We start from the raw sequence: 16,525 nt of genomic DNA, 5'->3' as shown, positions 1-16,525 counted from the left end.
GAAAGTTTTCAGTGCCGATTTGTGAAATCTAAATTGCTGTTATTTTCATGACTTCAGTCACCAGGCCAGTTAGAAAGATTGCTTAGGTTTATTCAGACTGGTCAAGATCTTTGTAATTTAAGTACCAGTAAGACTGATAGAAATGGGATTTATCTTCTCTCTCTCTCTCTCTCTCTCTCTCATTTTCTTCACCTCCTCCTTTCCTTTTAGTTTTATGGCGGTCTGTCTCAACAACAGATTATGATGCAGGATTTTGTGAGGACGACCACTTACCATAGAGCTATAGTGCAGAACCACATAGATTTTAAAGACAAGGTAAGCTCTGTTAAGTCTTAAACGTTGCAGTGTGATTTCTAATTTTGTCATTTTGCTCTTATGTTGTGAGACACCGTTTGATTGAAATTGCTAATCATTCCTCAATTTTTGGTGAGATTTTGTCATTTCTTGTTATGTAATCTTGCTTCTGAGATCAACATTCTAAGTCCTCTCAGCTTTTTTCTTTATGAAAAAGTAGTGCATGACACATTATTATTCTTACTATCTTTCAGTCACCATAAATTCTATGGCATCTGTTTTGAGAATGATCGGCAGGACTTATACATGGTAGTGAAGACAATGCCATACAATTAATTTATACTGCAGAATTCTGACTTTCTAGTTATTCTTTACTGTACTTTTTATAAATCTTGTATTTATTTACTTTTTTTTTCCTGGGACTACATTTATTCATTGAGCATTGATCTTCACCAAAGAATTCATAATGGTGCTTAGGCTCACTCTTTTTTTTTTTTCTTCTATTTCCTGGCCTTGATGCAATTCAGTTTGAACTTGGACGGTATGAGAATAGTTTAGATTTTCCGAAAGTAATATTATTCGGCACTGAGTTGAGTTTACCTTGTATTGACCTGTCAGTTACCTTCAGTACATATCTGTTCTTTCGTTGACTGAAGTTTGTGTCATCTGCAGATCCTTGTATGACACTGCTCACTTCTCTTAATAAAAATATTAATAAAAATAATGAAAAATAGCAAAAAATATTAGACCACATTGAACATTCTGTAAGCTAATAGGCAGTTTGTAAAGAGCAGCTTAGCCACCCAGCAAGATTGTGTTCAAGGGCTCAGAATGTCCACTGAGATCATGTGAGTTGTTCTTCTGATGTCCAGACAGAATACTGCAAATAAATAAAGATGGAGAGAATGAAGTTAAATTTCTGTATATATATTTTTACCCTGTTGTCATTTCTTGTGTTTTCTCCCTTTCCCTTTCCTTCTCTCATCTTCTAAAAGGAGCCTCTTACTTCAACTCATACCAGCACAAATGGTCTTCTACATCACCAAAATGAGTCTTTAATAACATATAAGCAAGTATTGAACAAAACATTTCCCTCTAAAAGTGTAGCATATTTAGAGCCAAAATGAGGAGAATTGTAAGTATGAAATCTATTTTGATTATTTTAAGATTGTTATGTTTTAGATATTAATTATTTTTAGTAATAAATTCAAGTCAAATGATTTCTCTTTGTCATGTGACTTAGGCAAAACATGATTCTTTAGAAACTATACTTAAATATTTACCTTCTTAGAAAGAGATTTCAGTCTCTGTAATTTCTTTCTGGCCTGAGATAATTCTTCTCTCCTATTTAATTCAATAAAGTTAGCAAACTAGTGTTGTACACAGGGCTGTGCCAGTTTTCTATAAGCATCAGAATCAAACTCCAAAGCATGTGGTATTGGATGATAGCAGCTCGGTAAGCAGAGCTATTGTATCATTAATGGATTAAATTTTGTACTGGAACATGGAACTTAGTATATGATGAAAGAAACAACAGAGAAAAGATTTTATTTGCAATTCACTTCTTGCCGGTTAGGATACTCACATATTATAACCCAAAAGGATGATTTTTGTATGTAGGTAACATATCTTAATTTCATCTTTGTGCCTGCAGTAGGGAATTCAGGCCTTTTGTAGTCTTTGCCTCTCCGGGAAATGTTGCTGCTATACAGCAGTACAGCTTCCTTACTTTTACTCTTGGTTTATTTGTTTTCCCAACTGTTGGAGGTGCCTTGGCTTCTCTTCAACATACCTATTAGTAAAACTATTACACACTGGGTGTTGTTGGCCACCCTTGTAGAAAATGATCTTTCTTTTTCCTGATTCTGTTGAGAAATGGCAATTTTCAGAGTAAATGTAGCTGAAAAAAACTTGAACTATCTACATTGTGGCAAAAAAAAACGTTCCCATGAGAACGTGAGAACCCAATTGTGCTGAGACTGAAGCAGGCCAATTTGGAAATACTGCAGCTACATTTATCTTACATCCAGGAAATGCAGGGCAGACAAATGTTTAATGATGGCAGTGAGGAGATTAAAAACGGCAAAAAGTACATAATTATTTTCATACCTTCATTACTGAAAGAAATTTCATTCAATTGCTATTTGACTTACTGTTTCCTGCCTACTCTGCATTCCCTCGGTGTATTTTTTTTTTTTTTTATTCTTTTTCTTTTTGCCTTCTTCCCTAGATTCTCAGATGGTATATTACATTGACATTTTTGCTTGTAGTCAAAAGTTATCTGTTGATAGGATATATTTTCCTTACTCCAGACTTTATTTTTTCTAAAAATTATCTTTATGAGAAAATGCAACAGGTAATATGAGTTGTGCTTGACCCATTGAGAGGGTTCTTGGTGATAAATTTAAACATACTGTGTCTTAGAGGTAAGGCACTATGGAACCAACTGGGACAGAACTTGTGTTGACTATGTATATTGTATCTTAAAGGAATAAGGAGAGCTCATTCAGAATATAATGAATCTAAGGTTGGATACTGCATATTAATATTGTAGTCCTTACTGATATATACTCTTCATGTTTACCCTTTGAAGGAAACTTCTTAGAACTTTCACTATTTTTAAAAGTAAAACTTGGATTTTGAATAGTTGTATTGCCAGAAGAGGTAAATTAAGGTGTTTTACTTAGTTAAAATGAAAAAAGGCTTTCAACTAAATACAGTAGCAGCATGTAAAGCTGTTTCAAACTGAGTACAAGCTGACACATCTGTATTTCTTCTAAAACAAGTCTAAATTTCAGAGCCTTTTTACATGTATTATTTTTTTTCTTCATAATCTTTTTACAAATAGTTTACTTAAAAGCAAAGCAACTTGAATCAGAATATCTTTAGTGATCCTGGAGGAAGGATCACAGAAATTAACCATTCAGATTATGGAAAGGCACATATTTTGTTTTGTGTGTGTGTGTGTGTGTATTTTTATTTGTTTCTTTGTTTGTTGTTTGTTAAAAAGGAATATTTTCTTCATATAATCTTGCTGATATATAGTAATTTTGAATAATAAATGTAATTGTAGATATATGACATTTTTGCTTTTAGTTTTATATGCTTGCCTTCTTACAGTCTTCCTTCTTCAACTCCTCACCCCTTTTTTGCAAAAGTCCTTTTCAGGGCTTCAATTATGCAAGTACTTAAGTATGCAAGCCTATTACCACATGTGAGTAATTCCCATTAAATTCACATTTGGCATGTTATTCATCTGTGTAGGCAAAGAGGAGCAGTACTGAACTGTGTTCAGGAGGGTAAGGTATCCTCTATTCCTGATTACAATTTCTGGTAATACTGAATTAGCTGCATTCAGATTTCAAAGTAAATACCGAAACACATACAATCTATCGGTAACCTTTACTTTAAATTTGAATGACACTATCATGCCCCAGCCACCTATCTTAAAATTCTTACCTATCTTAAAATTTTACTTTTCAGAAATGTGTATGTTAGTACAACATATTGAATTTCACAGTATTTCATCTTGATTGCTCTTACAGCTCTGATCTTAGAATCATAGAATTAGAATCTTAGAATTATAGAATGGCTTGGGTTGGAAGGGACCTCAAAGATCATCTAGTTCCAACCCCCCTGCCATGGCCAGGGACATCACGCACTAGATCAGATTGCTCAACGTTCATCCAACCTGGTCTTGAATACAAGGGATGGGGCATCCACAGCTTCTCTGGGCAAACTGTTCCAATGCCACCACCCTCTGAGTGAATGAAGTATTTCCTCCTAACCTTTAATCTAAATCTTCCCTCTTTTAGTTTAAAGCCATTACCCTTCATGCTGTTTGAGCAAAGAGTCACCCTTTATCTCTCCATCTTTTTTTAAGTCCCCTTCAAGTACTGAAAGTTTGCAGTGAAGTCACCCCAGAGCCTTCTCTTCTGTATGGTGGTAGAATGCTCTTCCTATGTGAAGCAAGGAAGGCTTTCTGTAGGACATGGCAATGATTGCAGCAATGCCAGTTGGGGAGTAAGGTGTGGTATAGCATCATTGGATTGCAGTACTTTGGTTTGGAAAGGACCCCTGGAGGTCTTTAATACAAATGTAGTGCTTGCGATCTGTCTAGTCACATTTTGAATGGATCTGAGAATAGAGATTCCACACTCTGTGAGCAACCAGTTCAGTCTCTAAAAGAAAACATTCTAGAAAAATATTAAAAATTTTCACTGAAAGCATGAAGTGGACTGTGGAAGACACAGATGTTAAATCCTAAGCCAGAGGACACTTTTAGATGTAAAAATGCCTTTCTAATTAATTGAAAGGAAAGACCCTAGTATGATTAGGAATTAAAAGATAAGGGAAGTTGCTGGAATTCCTCCAGCAACTAAGAATTACAGGCATGTTATTTACTCTTCCTCAAGGAAAAACAAGCAAACAAACAAAAAACAGGTCTTCATGAAGTGAATCCACAGGAGGATGATGACAAGCTTTTCAGAATCTTAAAGGCTGAACATATAGGACTGTGTTCTGCCTGAAGCCAAAGTAGAAGGAGAGCTTGGCCCAGGATTTAATCTTCAAAAATCAGAAAAGAACAAAGAAGAAAAAGATCATCCAAATAAATAATTAAGTAATCCATGCATTTTAAATAAGATGCTTTGTAATTACAAAAGACTGAATTTATTTAGGACAATTCAAGTTGCTAAAATAATAAAGTGAAGGCTAAGTCATACATCATAAAAAAGTTTGAAGGATTTCGAACAAAACAAAGAACATAATCGTGTTTTTATTAAAGGCCTTCAGGTAGACAAAAAAAATATTGTTCAATACTTTTCACCTCTTTCATCTTTCTATATATTCTATACTCTAAATGATCCATATCTTTGATGTATACACATCAAAATATCAGTAAAAAATAACAGTAATTACAGTTAAAAAAGGGGGGATCTTAACCCAACAGAATAGTCCTGGCAGGACAGATATAACATAACTTTTTTCTGATGCTTAACATGAAACAGGTTTTCAGCAAGAATTTCTGTTGTCATTAATGTTAACAGGATCCAGGTATCATTCACCTAATCTCCATCAAAGATTTATTTTATTATTTGAAGAACAGCAACTTGGCTTTGTTCTGACAAAAATCTTGCTTTAGTAAGTAAAGTAGTAAAGTTTAGTAAAGTAAGTAAAGTAAAGTAGTAAAGTTTAGTAAAGTAAACTCAACTTTAATCTGCATGAATTAAAACAATTTTCGCTCTACTTTGACCCCATGTGATATTTTCTGTATATAATTCTATATAGAATGCAAATAAATAAATAATTAAAAAGGTGATTTTAATTGCTGTATGATTTGCAGTTGCACAAGAAGAAGGAAAATGCAGTACAGCACCTCTATATATTTTTGGTTATCCAAAGAGGAATCTTTTTTTTTTTTCAGATGCAGTCTCCAGACATTTGAATTTTTGAAAACTTTAAGGCATTTCTGTAGCAATCAACATGACATCTTCATATTTCTCTTTTTTTTTTTTTTTTTTTTTCCCTTTATTCTCAAAACATTTACAGAGTTTCAGAGTTTTTATGCATTTTTGCTCCATCTTGAGCAGATAAACCAAACTCTGAATTACAGGATGAAAGAAGTAGAGGGATGAAAGAGTCAGGACACATGGTGAAAAATATTATATGTAGCTTAAAAAGTTTTCAAACCTCCACACAATTTTTACATACTCACAAAGTAATTACAGAAAATTTTCAGTATACAATGAAGAAAGATTTAGTGAACTTATGGAACTTTTCAAAGGTTATTAGTTTTGCCAAGATGGCATGATCAGTCTTAACTAATTTTTTCATTCGTTTAGAATGAAGAATTCTCAAGAACTACAACAAAGACCTGGAAATCATTACTGAAAACTAACAGAGGTTGAAAAGTCAGGACTTTTGAGACCAGGACTTTTGAAATTTGAGACTATCTTTATATCTTTATGAAGTTTGCATAACTAGGATGAGTCATTTGTGAAAGCTTTTCTGAGAAAGTTATCCAGTAAAGAAACACTCACAATAGATAAAATACTCACAGGACAATATACATTCATCCAGAGAAGGCATACAGTATATTTATAAGACAATAAGATATCTAAATTAATAGAAGTAGACAAAAAAAAAAGAAAATCATAAATATATAGCTGGTCACTATGACCTAGTTATGTGCATTTTTCATGCAACTTCCTCTACAGTAAACTCATGCATGTATAGCATGAAATAGGGATGTCTGAAATTTCATTATGAAGAATCAACAGTGGAAATTCTTTCTCTGGTGCCTAGGTTTGAAACCTTTGTTTTGAGAGAAAGTAGTTAAAAAAAAAAAAAAAAAAAACAGTTTGGATGAGTATTGGAGAAATACAAGGGAGATCTGTCAGTTACCTGGAGAGCAAATAAAGAAATCAACAGCTTACTTCTTCCTAACTTTCTTAGGAGTGAGGGCTTTTGTTGAATGCTGTAGCTGTCTGTCCAGTAATGACTAAATTTAAAATAAACAAAAAATAAATGTAATCTAACATACAGCACAAGTGTATGATAGTTGAAACATCTTGCTGAGATTTGAATGATCAATCTAGTCATGATTATATAGTTCATTTAATCTTAACAGTCATCCTCTTAAATACGTAAAGTGAGGAGATACTCTACCTTCTTCTTCCTCATTTCTAGAAGTGCATTAGACAGAAGATTCTTGCAAATCCTCCCACTCCCCAGGGATGCCACAGACATCTTCATCTTCCATCAGCTCTTCTGTAGCTGGCTTCCTGAGAAAAGTAGTACAAGTGTATGAATTTGGACAGGTCACAACACGTAGCACTTCAACGTGTGCCCAAGGGCCATCCAACAGTGGATATAATTTGACCTGCATATAGGTTCATTACTCTCCAGTGGACATCTTGTAACTACATTTGGAATCCTTTTTTCAGTCTGATGGCCCATTTTCTTTTTCCATTATCATTCCAGAGATGTGAAATAGATGTAAAAATCAAAGTAATTGAATAAGCAATATGGGAAAAAATCCAGTAAGCAGAACAAGTATATAATTGATATATATAATTGTTCTTATTTATAATAAGAACAAAGATATATAATTCAGTTTTATTCAAAATACTTCCACATCATGGAATGATTTTTCATTTGAAAATACATAGTTCTGTATTCAATAATAATTACTGTCATGTCATCCCTCCCTCCCTGTATTTGGCTTAGGCTCAGTATTCAAGTTGTCCTCCCAAGGAAAGTTTAATAGAAAAACCTATTTCATCCAAATATACGCATGTAGTTACACTTGAAAATAGTCTATGGTCTCTTAAAAATATGCTGTTGCTGCTAGAATGTAATTTGCTGTTGCAGATCAAGGGTATTCAGATTCTTTATAAACTATTTTTTTTTTGACTTTTTCATGTCGAATTCATAATTTTTATATCATTTTTTCATGTCAAATTCAAACAAAAATGTTGTTACTTAAAAGAGGTGTCAGAAAGTGAATTTTAAATACTTTATTTCTTTCGGTGTGCCTTTTGTTTTCAAGGTGGTCCTAGATGTTGGCTCTGGATTAGGAATCCTTTCATTTTTTGCAGTGCAGGCTGGAGCTAGAAAAGTCTATGCAGTTGATGCCAACTCAGTGACAAAATATTCAGAGGTAAGTGCTTTATTTGAGGCAAGTGATAGAATGGTATAGTGTGAAAATGTTAGAGATCTAGTACTCTGTCTCTAAAAGGCTAATGTCAAAAATTTGATTTTGATTTTTCTAATAAATCAGATCTTAGTGGCAACACATCTTGGATGGTAATTTTTGAAGGTGACCTGAATATTATATCAGGTCTGTAAAACATAGCATCACTGGTTTTGTGAAAAACTTGTGTTCGTTGTTCTAACTGTGATTAAGTTTTTACTTTCAGAAGCAAAAATCAAAGCAAAACAAAGAAACAAAGAACAAAAAAAATCAACAACAACAAAAAAACAGATGTTGTTTTTAAGGGTTCTGTGCAAAAATATCAGGGTGTTTTTTCCTGGGTCTCTTGAACATCCATGTGATCAGGTAGTTAACTGAGTTTCCTGATAAGTATTACCCTTTTACTCATTCACCCTTCTTATGAAAAAACATGTTTTTATTTTTACAAAAGGCATGTCTGTAGAGTGTATTCAGTTTTAAAAGATATTTTTCAGGCATTGCTTTTACAAAGTATTATAATATCAGTCAAAGTAAGTTAAGCACTGAAAATGGTATAGAAAACTAAATGCCTTAGGAAAAGTCCGGTACCTATAAGGTGCTAATTCTAAATAGCAGCAACAGCAAAAATCTCCATGTCTTTTCTTGCTGTCTCTGCTTGTTTAGGTGAACATCAGAATGCGTGGGGAGAGTGAGAGCATTATTGTTACAAATTTTGTTAATGCTGATCACCTCCATCTGAGTTTTTACAATAGCTTTAATGTAAAAGAGGGTGAAAAGTAGAGAAATGAACAAATTTTCATCCCACACCTAGAAAAAAGTTGCAGTATCCAGATGTCCATTGTTCTTTTTGCTTTGCTGATCTAGATTCTAAATGTCCATAAGCAGGATTGGGAGTCAATAGTTCTTCAAAGCCCACACAAAGCGTATGCAGTAGTTCAGTGGAACTTCCTCCCTTACGCTCCTTCAGCAACCCAGCCTCATGGTAAAGGCTAGTGAAGACCAATTGTTAATTGTAATACTGTAAAGGAAATGCACTGTTATTGGAATTGAGATAATCTGTTTAGATTTTAAGGAAGAAAATGTGGATACTAGGCATTTTTATTTCTCTCCAGGCAGAAATTTATAAATTATATGTATTTTTCATTCCATCTCAAATACAAAACTCTTAATAATCTCCCCATATACATTTTTCATTAATTCATATACTGAATAAAATATTGTAGCACAACTATCTCTTTTCTATTTCTAAGATATGTGTATATACTATTATATATAGAATTCACCTGAGAAATTTCATATGGTCATTTCCTACTTCTATCTTATTTATATTGCTGCTGACAAAAGGCTTTATTATTATGTGTTTGTTACTTTCGGAATTGGTTAGGGAGCACTAGCCTGACTTATCTGCTAAGTACTAAAAGAAGATTTCTGGGTTTTAGTATAATTTGGATAATTAGAAAAATCTACCTAATTAAAAGGATTTTTTTTTGCTGTTGATTGACAACACTAAGCAAAGGTTAATATATGGAAGGTGTCTATCAGAGGGAATGGTGAAGAGTGGTTCTTAGTTCATGTAGGATTTTGTAAATAGATGCAATGTTGTCCAGTATCTTTGTTTCATAATAGACACAGGTTTTACAAAAACATAATAAAAATAGCAAAAGACAACTTGCTTATCCTAGCAGGTAGTGGGTATTGGCTCACTCATTGAGTCTTTGTTCACTCAAAACTTGGCCCAAGTCAGAAGTGAGCAAAATCACTAGTTGTGATAGGGTACGTGTTGCATCTGTAGTCTATCAAATCAAGTATGTAACTATATTGCAATATAAATGTGAGTAAAATATATGGCAACTTCTTGACAGAGAAACAGCATGAAACCATTGGCTTTGGGAACTGAATTGCTTTTCTTCTGGGGTGGATAAAATGCTAAAATGATAAAAACTAGGATTGATAGAGATGTGAAGAACCGTATATAGCTGTAGATCCTTGGGACTACTGGCTAAAGTGTTATTTTTAGTTTGACAATTCATAGCTTTTTGGTTATTTTCTTCTCCTTCTACTTCCCCAAATGGGATTCAGTTTTCATAAGAAGTATAATAGATTTCCGTGGTCATCATTTCTTATGAAAACTTGTTCACTCTTATGAATTGTATTGCAGATCAGATGACCTATTAACACATAGCATATTTTAAGAATTTATTTATTTTTTTCAAAAAAGGATGCTTAGCTGGATCAGTCAATTAAATTCCTATACTGCATATTCAGTATACTATTTGTCATTTCCTCATCTTCCACAATGGGATTTCATTAGTATGGTTTATCAAGTATCTGGATTATAAAATGAATGTTACTTTCCATCGATTTATTCTCTCATTTCTGTACGGATTTATCGTATTTAACATCTGTTTCAGATATATACAATATAGCAATCTGAATATGAGATTAATGAGTCTTTTTCATTTTTTTTATGTTTTAGTACAAAGCAAGTATTCCAGTACAATGAACTACTGACTGAAGTGAAATTATACTTGAGCAGTAAAAATTAATGTTGTAGTACTACTTACTGAGAAAGTTGTTGGTATTACATAGATTCCTCTTTATGGTTAGAGGTTTATTTTGAAAGAATGATATTTAAAAAAAAAAATGACAGTGTTGAAAACTGTACAGTGAACAGATGTGCAGTGGCAGAACATTTGAAAATTATGTTAATAGGAAAAATTATAGCAGCTGCTCTATTGGGAAACATACCGGCTGTGCTTAGTCACTCATTTGTTTTAGATATTCAATAAAAAATACTTCATGTCTGCAACAGTCGTTGGTTTGCAATTCATTGGTTTGCAAGTCAATATGTTTGTATTTCTGTGTTGTACCATGGTGTCATTATGGTGTTCAGAAAAGCTAAACAGACATGAGTCTCTGCTATGTTTGTATGTATATATAATCCTCCAGTGACAGGTATTCTACCACATCTCTGGGGAGGTTCTTCCCATAATTGATTGATTACTGTCAGCATAAAGAAGTATTTCTTATATTGAGATAAAACTTGTCCCAGTGCAACTTGCACTCATTGGTTCTTGTCTTCTCCATATGGCTCCTTGTGAAGAGTGAGCCTCCATCCTCTCTGTAGCTGCTCTAGAATACATACTGGAATACATATTCGTATTCTGCTGGGGACTTCTTCAGGGCAAAAAGACCTAACTCCTTCAGTCATTCCTTACAAGGCAGGTTCTTGAACCATTTGATCATCTTCATGGCCCTCTTTTGGATCCTCTCCAGCCCATCAACATGTTTTTTGAATTGTGAAGACCAGAACTAGCTGCAGCAGTGCTGGCGCAGCCTGACAAACGCTGAGTATGTATGCATATTCAGTCATATGGTATGATTGAATCTCTAGTAATAACCCTACAAATGCCCCAGAAATGCTTGTCAGTCTGCCATGATATAGGACATAAATTGTGCATAGCAATATATAAGACTGCCATTTATTGTGTTGAAATAGCCAAACACAAGGGAATAGATTTAATTAAAGATAATTAGCCTTGAGCAGACTGAACAACAACTCCTGTGAGAAAGCCCATTTATGTGTGGATTCAGGCTGCATATAAGACATATACAGGAGTTTGAACAGGCATTTTGACATGCTCTTAGGACAGCTACTTTTGCAAAGATTCTGTATCAGTCACCACAATGTTTGCACCTGTTTGCTGTGTAGTGTTTAGGTGATATTTGTATGCACCATGCTGTCTTCTGTGGAACAAACAAACAAACTGCACCTGTTTCTGTGTTTTTTGTTTTGTTTGTTTGTTTTGTTTGTTTGTTTTGTTTGTTTGTTTGTTTTTAAATTAGTAGGCTTTAATTGCATTTAATTATGTGGTAAGGTGCCTGCTATCTTATCTGGTATGCCAGATGCTGTATGATGGATTTTATATAGTATGGTGATGATATACATTGAAAAGAGGAAAAGAAAACACTGGCTAGATGCTGCTGTTGCAAGGGGCAACTGTGTAAAAAAATGAGAGCATAGCAGTTTCTCTGTCAAGGAAGATGTATTTCAGCTGTCCAGCTGAATGCATATATAAATATATATGTATGTTTATATATATGTATATATATATATACATAGCCATTTCAAATAAACTCAGCAATTGCTGCTGAGAATCTGGTGAGATAGTCTTCAGAAACAATGTGATGGAAGTACAAAGCTTCATAAGAAGGCTTCTCCATCACAGAACACAAAGTTTGTATTCTTTGGAATTCACAGAGAACAAACATCTTGTTTAGACACTCTTAGATTTCCTCAATATTTAATAGACTTGGCAGTTCAGATAAACTTTAAGATATAGACCTTATATTTTAAGTTCTTATATAATTATGTAATTACTCCTTTTGCCTCTGTTAAGAGAGGTCAGAGAACTGACTTGCATGCTTAGATAAGTGCAGCTGCTGCTAAGGTGCAAAATCTGAGCAGGCAGAGAGTACTAGAATAGTTCCTGATAGACTAACTCTACAAATTGTCAAATTTCTTTTGCAGCTGACTAACTGTGCTCTTGTCTATGACAGCTGATGATCACAGCCAATTAAAGCCTCTGCCACACTTTTGGTTAGGATTTTGGGTGAGCCATCTGTCAGTCTTACAGTTAACTCTTGAAAAAATGCACAGAGAATGTGTATATCAAATTAACTCTATTTTTCTGTCTGGGTTTTTTGAAGTGTCACACAAAGACATGTTTTTAACATGTATGTTCTCAAAAAATTTATTCCTTCTCAGAGTCTTCTATTTACAGAGAAGTTACTCTGTTTTCTCTATATTCATCAGCATTCAATAAAAAATTTAATTACAACAATATTTTATATTATATATTTATATTTTTATATTATATATTATTATTTAATATTATTAGTATTTATATTATATTAGTATTTATATTATATATTATTAGTATTATATTAATTACAACAGTATTTTCAAATATGTAGTTCTTAAGCATCCCTAGAAAGTATGTAGCTGCACCATTAGATAAGTAGCCATTTGACTACTTGTGTTTCAGTATTAAGGATGCTGCTATGTTATTTACTGTTTTGGCGGAGTTCATACAGCAGCACACGCACAGATCAGCTTTTATATCTGTGTGAAATGCTTTGATCTGTTTGCTGTCTTTGGGGCTCCTTTGGAAGTCAGACTTTTGTTGTTGTTTTCAGAGTTTTATTTTTGTTCCATGAAGAAATTTCTAAGTTTTATTTGTGCAGAGAGCAATGAGGCTCTCTCAGCCTCCTTTTCTTCAAACAAGACAATCCAAGTGCCCTCAGCCTCTGCTCAGCACATACATCCAGCACAGCTTTTTTTGCCTTTTTTTTTTTTTTTTTTTTTTTTTTTAATGCTTTCAAGCAACTTAACATCCTTTTTGTGTTGCAGAGGTCCGCACTGCACACAACATTTGAAGTAAGGCTGCACCAATGCTAAATACAGCAGGAGAATCACCTCTTTTGACTGGCTGACCATGCTGCGTTTAATACACCTGAAAATGTGGTTTGCCCTCCTGGCTATCAGGGCACACTGCTGGCTCACATTGAGCCTGCTGTTAATGAGTACTCCCATATCCTGGGATTACCACAGGGCTGACACGAGCAAGTCCAGGAGGTTCCTGAAGCACCTAGATGATAACTTCTTGGTGCTGGTGCCAAGAGAGCCAACTAGGAAAAGGTGCTTTCCTAGATCTGTTGCTGGAGAACAGAGAGGGTCTTGTGGGGGATGTGGCAATTGGCAGCCATCTTGGTTATAGTGCCCATAACATGGTTGAGTTTAAAATTTTTGGTGACAGAAGGAAAACTGCCACCAAAACTTCAACCCTGGGTATTGGGAAAGCAGACCTCAGGCTGCTCAGGGAACTAGCTAGCAAGGTACCCCGGGAGACTGCTTTTGAGGGCATTGGCACCCATCGGTGCTGGTCAGTCTTTAAGCACTGCCTCCTAGAAGCACAAGATCAGGCAATTCCAAAATACTGGAAGGCAAGCAGGTGGGGCAGAAGGCCGGCCTTGATGACCAGGGATCTTCTACTGGAGAAAAAAGAAAATGTACAACTCCTGGAAGGAGGGTCAGATGACATGGAAGGAATACAGGGACACTGTTCGCATTTGTAGGGAGAAAATTCATGTGGCTAAAGCCCAATTAGAGTTGAAGCTGGCCAGGTCTGTGGAAGACAATAAAAAAGTGTTGTTTTTTTTCAGATGTGTGAACAGAAAAAGGAAGACCAAAGAAAACATAGGTCCGCTACTTGATGGGGAAGGTGGGGAAGGTCTCCTCACACACAATTACATAGGCAAAGCAAAGACGTTTAATGCCTTCTTTGCCTCCATCTTAAACACTGATGATGGACTTCAGGACTCAGGGTGCCCTGAGCTGGAGGACCACGATGGTGGGAATGATAAACTCCCAACTGACCCTGAACGTGTGCGGAATTTGCTGCTCCATCTGGATCTATACAAGTTCATGAGTTACATGGGATTCATCCCAGGGTACCTAGAGAGATGGCTGACATCACCGCAGGTCCTCTCTCAACTATTTTTCAAAGATCTTGGGAATCTGGAGAGGTCCCAGTAGACTGGAAGCTGGCAAATGTTGTACCAATTTTCAAGAAGGGCAAGAAAGAAGACGCCAGCAATTACTGGCCTGTCAGTCTCACGTCAGTGCCTGGTAAAATTATGGAGAAGATAATCCTTGAAGTTATTGAAGCGCACCTGGGGGACAATGCTGTCATTGGTCCCAGCCAACATGGGTTCACAAGGGGTAGGTCTTGCCTAACAAATTTGATTTCCTTTTATGATAAAATCACCCATCTAGTTGATCAAGGGAAACCAGTTGTGGTCTTTTTGGACTTCAGCAAAGCTTTTGACACAGTTTCCCATAGGATCCTACTGGACAAAATGTCCAGCATACAACTAAACAAAAACATCATATGATGGATGAGCAATTGGCTGACAGGCAGGGCTCAAAGGGTTGTGGTTAATGGGGCCACATCTGGCTGGCAGATGGTCACCAGTGGAGTCCCTCAAGGCTCCATTTTAGGGCCAGTCTTCTTCAATGTTTTTATAAACGATTTGGATGTAGGACTAGAAGGTGTTCTGAGCAAATTTGCTGATGACACCAAACTTGGAGAAGTTGTGGGCTCTTTTGAGGGTGGAAAGGCCTTGCAGAGAGACCTGGAGGGGATGGAGAGCTGGGCGATCACCAACTGCATGAAGTTTAACAAAGGCAAGTGCTGGGTCCTGCACCTGGGACGGGGCAACCCTGGCTTTACATACAGACTGGGTGACAAGATGCTGGAGAGCAGCCCTGCAGAGAGGGATCTGGGGGTTATGGTTGACAACAGGTTGAATATGAGCCAGCGGTGTGCCCAACAGTCAGGAGGGCCAACTGTATCCCGGGGTGCATCAAGCACGGCATTGCTAGTTGTTCGAGGGAGGTGATTGTTCGGCTCTGCTCTGCGCTGTGCGGCCTCACCTCGAGTACTGTGTGCAGTTCTGGGCACCACAGTACAAAAAGGACATTAAACTGTTGGGGAGTGTCCAGAGGAAGGCAATGAAGATGAAGGGCCTAGAGGGGAAGACATATGAGGAGTGCCTGAGGTCACTTGGCCTGTTTAGCCTGGAAAAGAGGAAACTGAGGGGAGACCTCATCACAGCTTTCTCACAAAAGGGAGTGGAGGGGCAGTCACCGGTCTATTCTCTTTAGTCACCAGTGATAGGACCCTGGGGAATGGTGTCAAGCTGAGGCAGGGGAAGTTTAGGCTAGACATCAGGAAGAGGTTCTTCAGCAAGAGGGTTGTCGCACACTTAAACAGGCTCCCCAGCGAAGTAGTCACTTCACCAAGCCTGTCTGAATTTAAGTAGCATTTGGACTGTGCACTTAGTCACATGGTCTGAATTTTTGGGTAGACCTGTGTGGTGCCAGGAGTTGGACTCAATGATCCTTTAGGGTCCCTTCCAACTCAGGATATTCTATGATTCTATGATTCCTTTCTGCGGAGATATGTGCTATGGGGTTCAGTATAAGAGATGAAAGATAGATGTGTTTAAAAGGCATAGCTGATATTCCTGCCTGAGCAAGTCATACTGGTGATGGCAGAAATAACTTTTCATGTTTAAAACTTTCAATTCATGAAGGTGCTGCAGAGATTGTGTTAATATAATATTAATAATTCTGTGAAAAGTAAGGTCAGTTCAAACAAGGTCGGAGTTGCTAGAACAAAGCATTAGTTTATAGATGCTCATTGTAGCCTTTTATTTGTTTAATCTGATTTGGACTAATAGTGTGTGGGATTAGAAATTAACACTGTTTTCTGTACTTTCCCTATAATGCGCTTCTGTTGTATATCTGTTTTAAATTATTTATAATAACCTCTGTAGAATCTTCATCATGTGGAAAAAGAGATATTTGTGGCAAACTGTAGCTCTGAACTACTTAATGCCAATTAATTGATTTTTGCTTCTGTTTCTGTGATAATGAGCTACTACTCATAGTTCATCAATGCATGATAA

General features: G+C 35.9%; 1 protein-coding gene across 1 annotated transcript in view; it reads left to right on the top strand.

Moving 5' to 3' along the window:
* The window catches only part of LOC309890403 (histone-arginine methyltransferase CARM1-like), a gene marked incomplete at both ends in the record, with an annotated part of 67,693 nt that overhangs the window by 31,512 nt on the left and 19,656 nt on the right, over window positions 1-16,525 (top strand). The window contains 2 exons of the mRNA XM_082784223.1: window positions 211-315; window positions 7,847-7,957. Of these exons, the coding sequence (XP_082640349.1) occupies window positions 211-315; window positions 7,847-7,957 (216 nt within the window). The remainder of the gene's footprint in view (window positions 1-210; window positions 316-7,846; window positions 7,958-16,525) is intronic.

The sequence above is a fragment of the Aythya marila genome (genome assembly GCF_965140915.1).
Source record: "Aythya marila genome assembly, chromosome: Z".
Taxonomy (NCBI): Eukaryota; Metazoa; Chordata; class Aves; order Anseriformes; family Anatidae; genus Aythya; species Aythya marila.
Note: the sequence above shows the minus strand (reverse complement) of the source record. Positions and strands in the feature narration are given on the sequence as shown.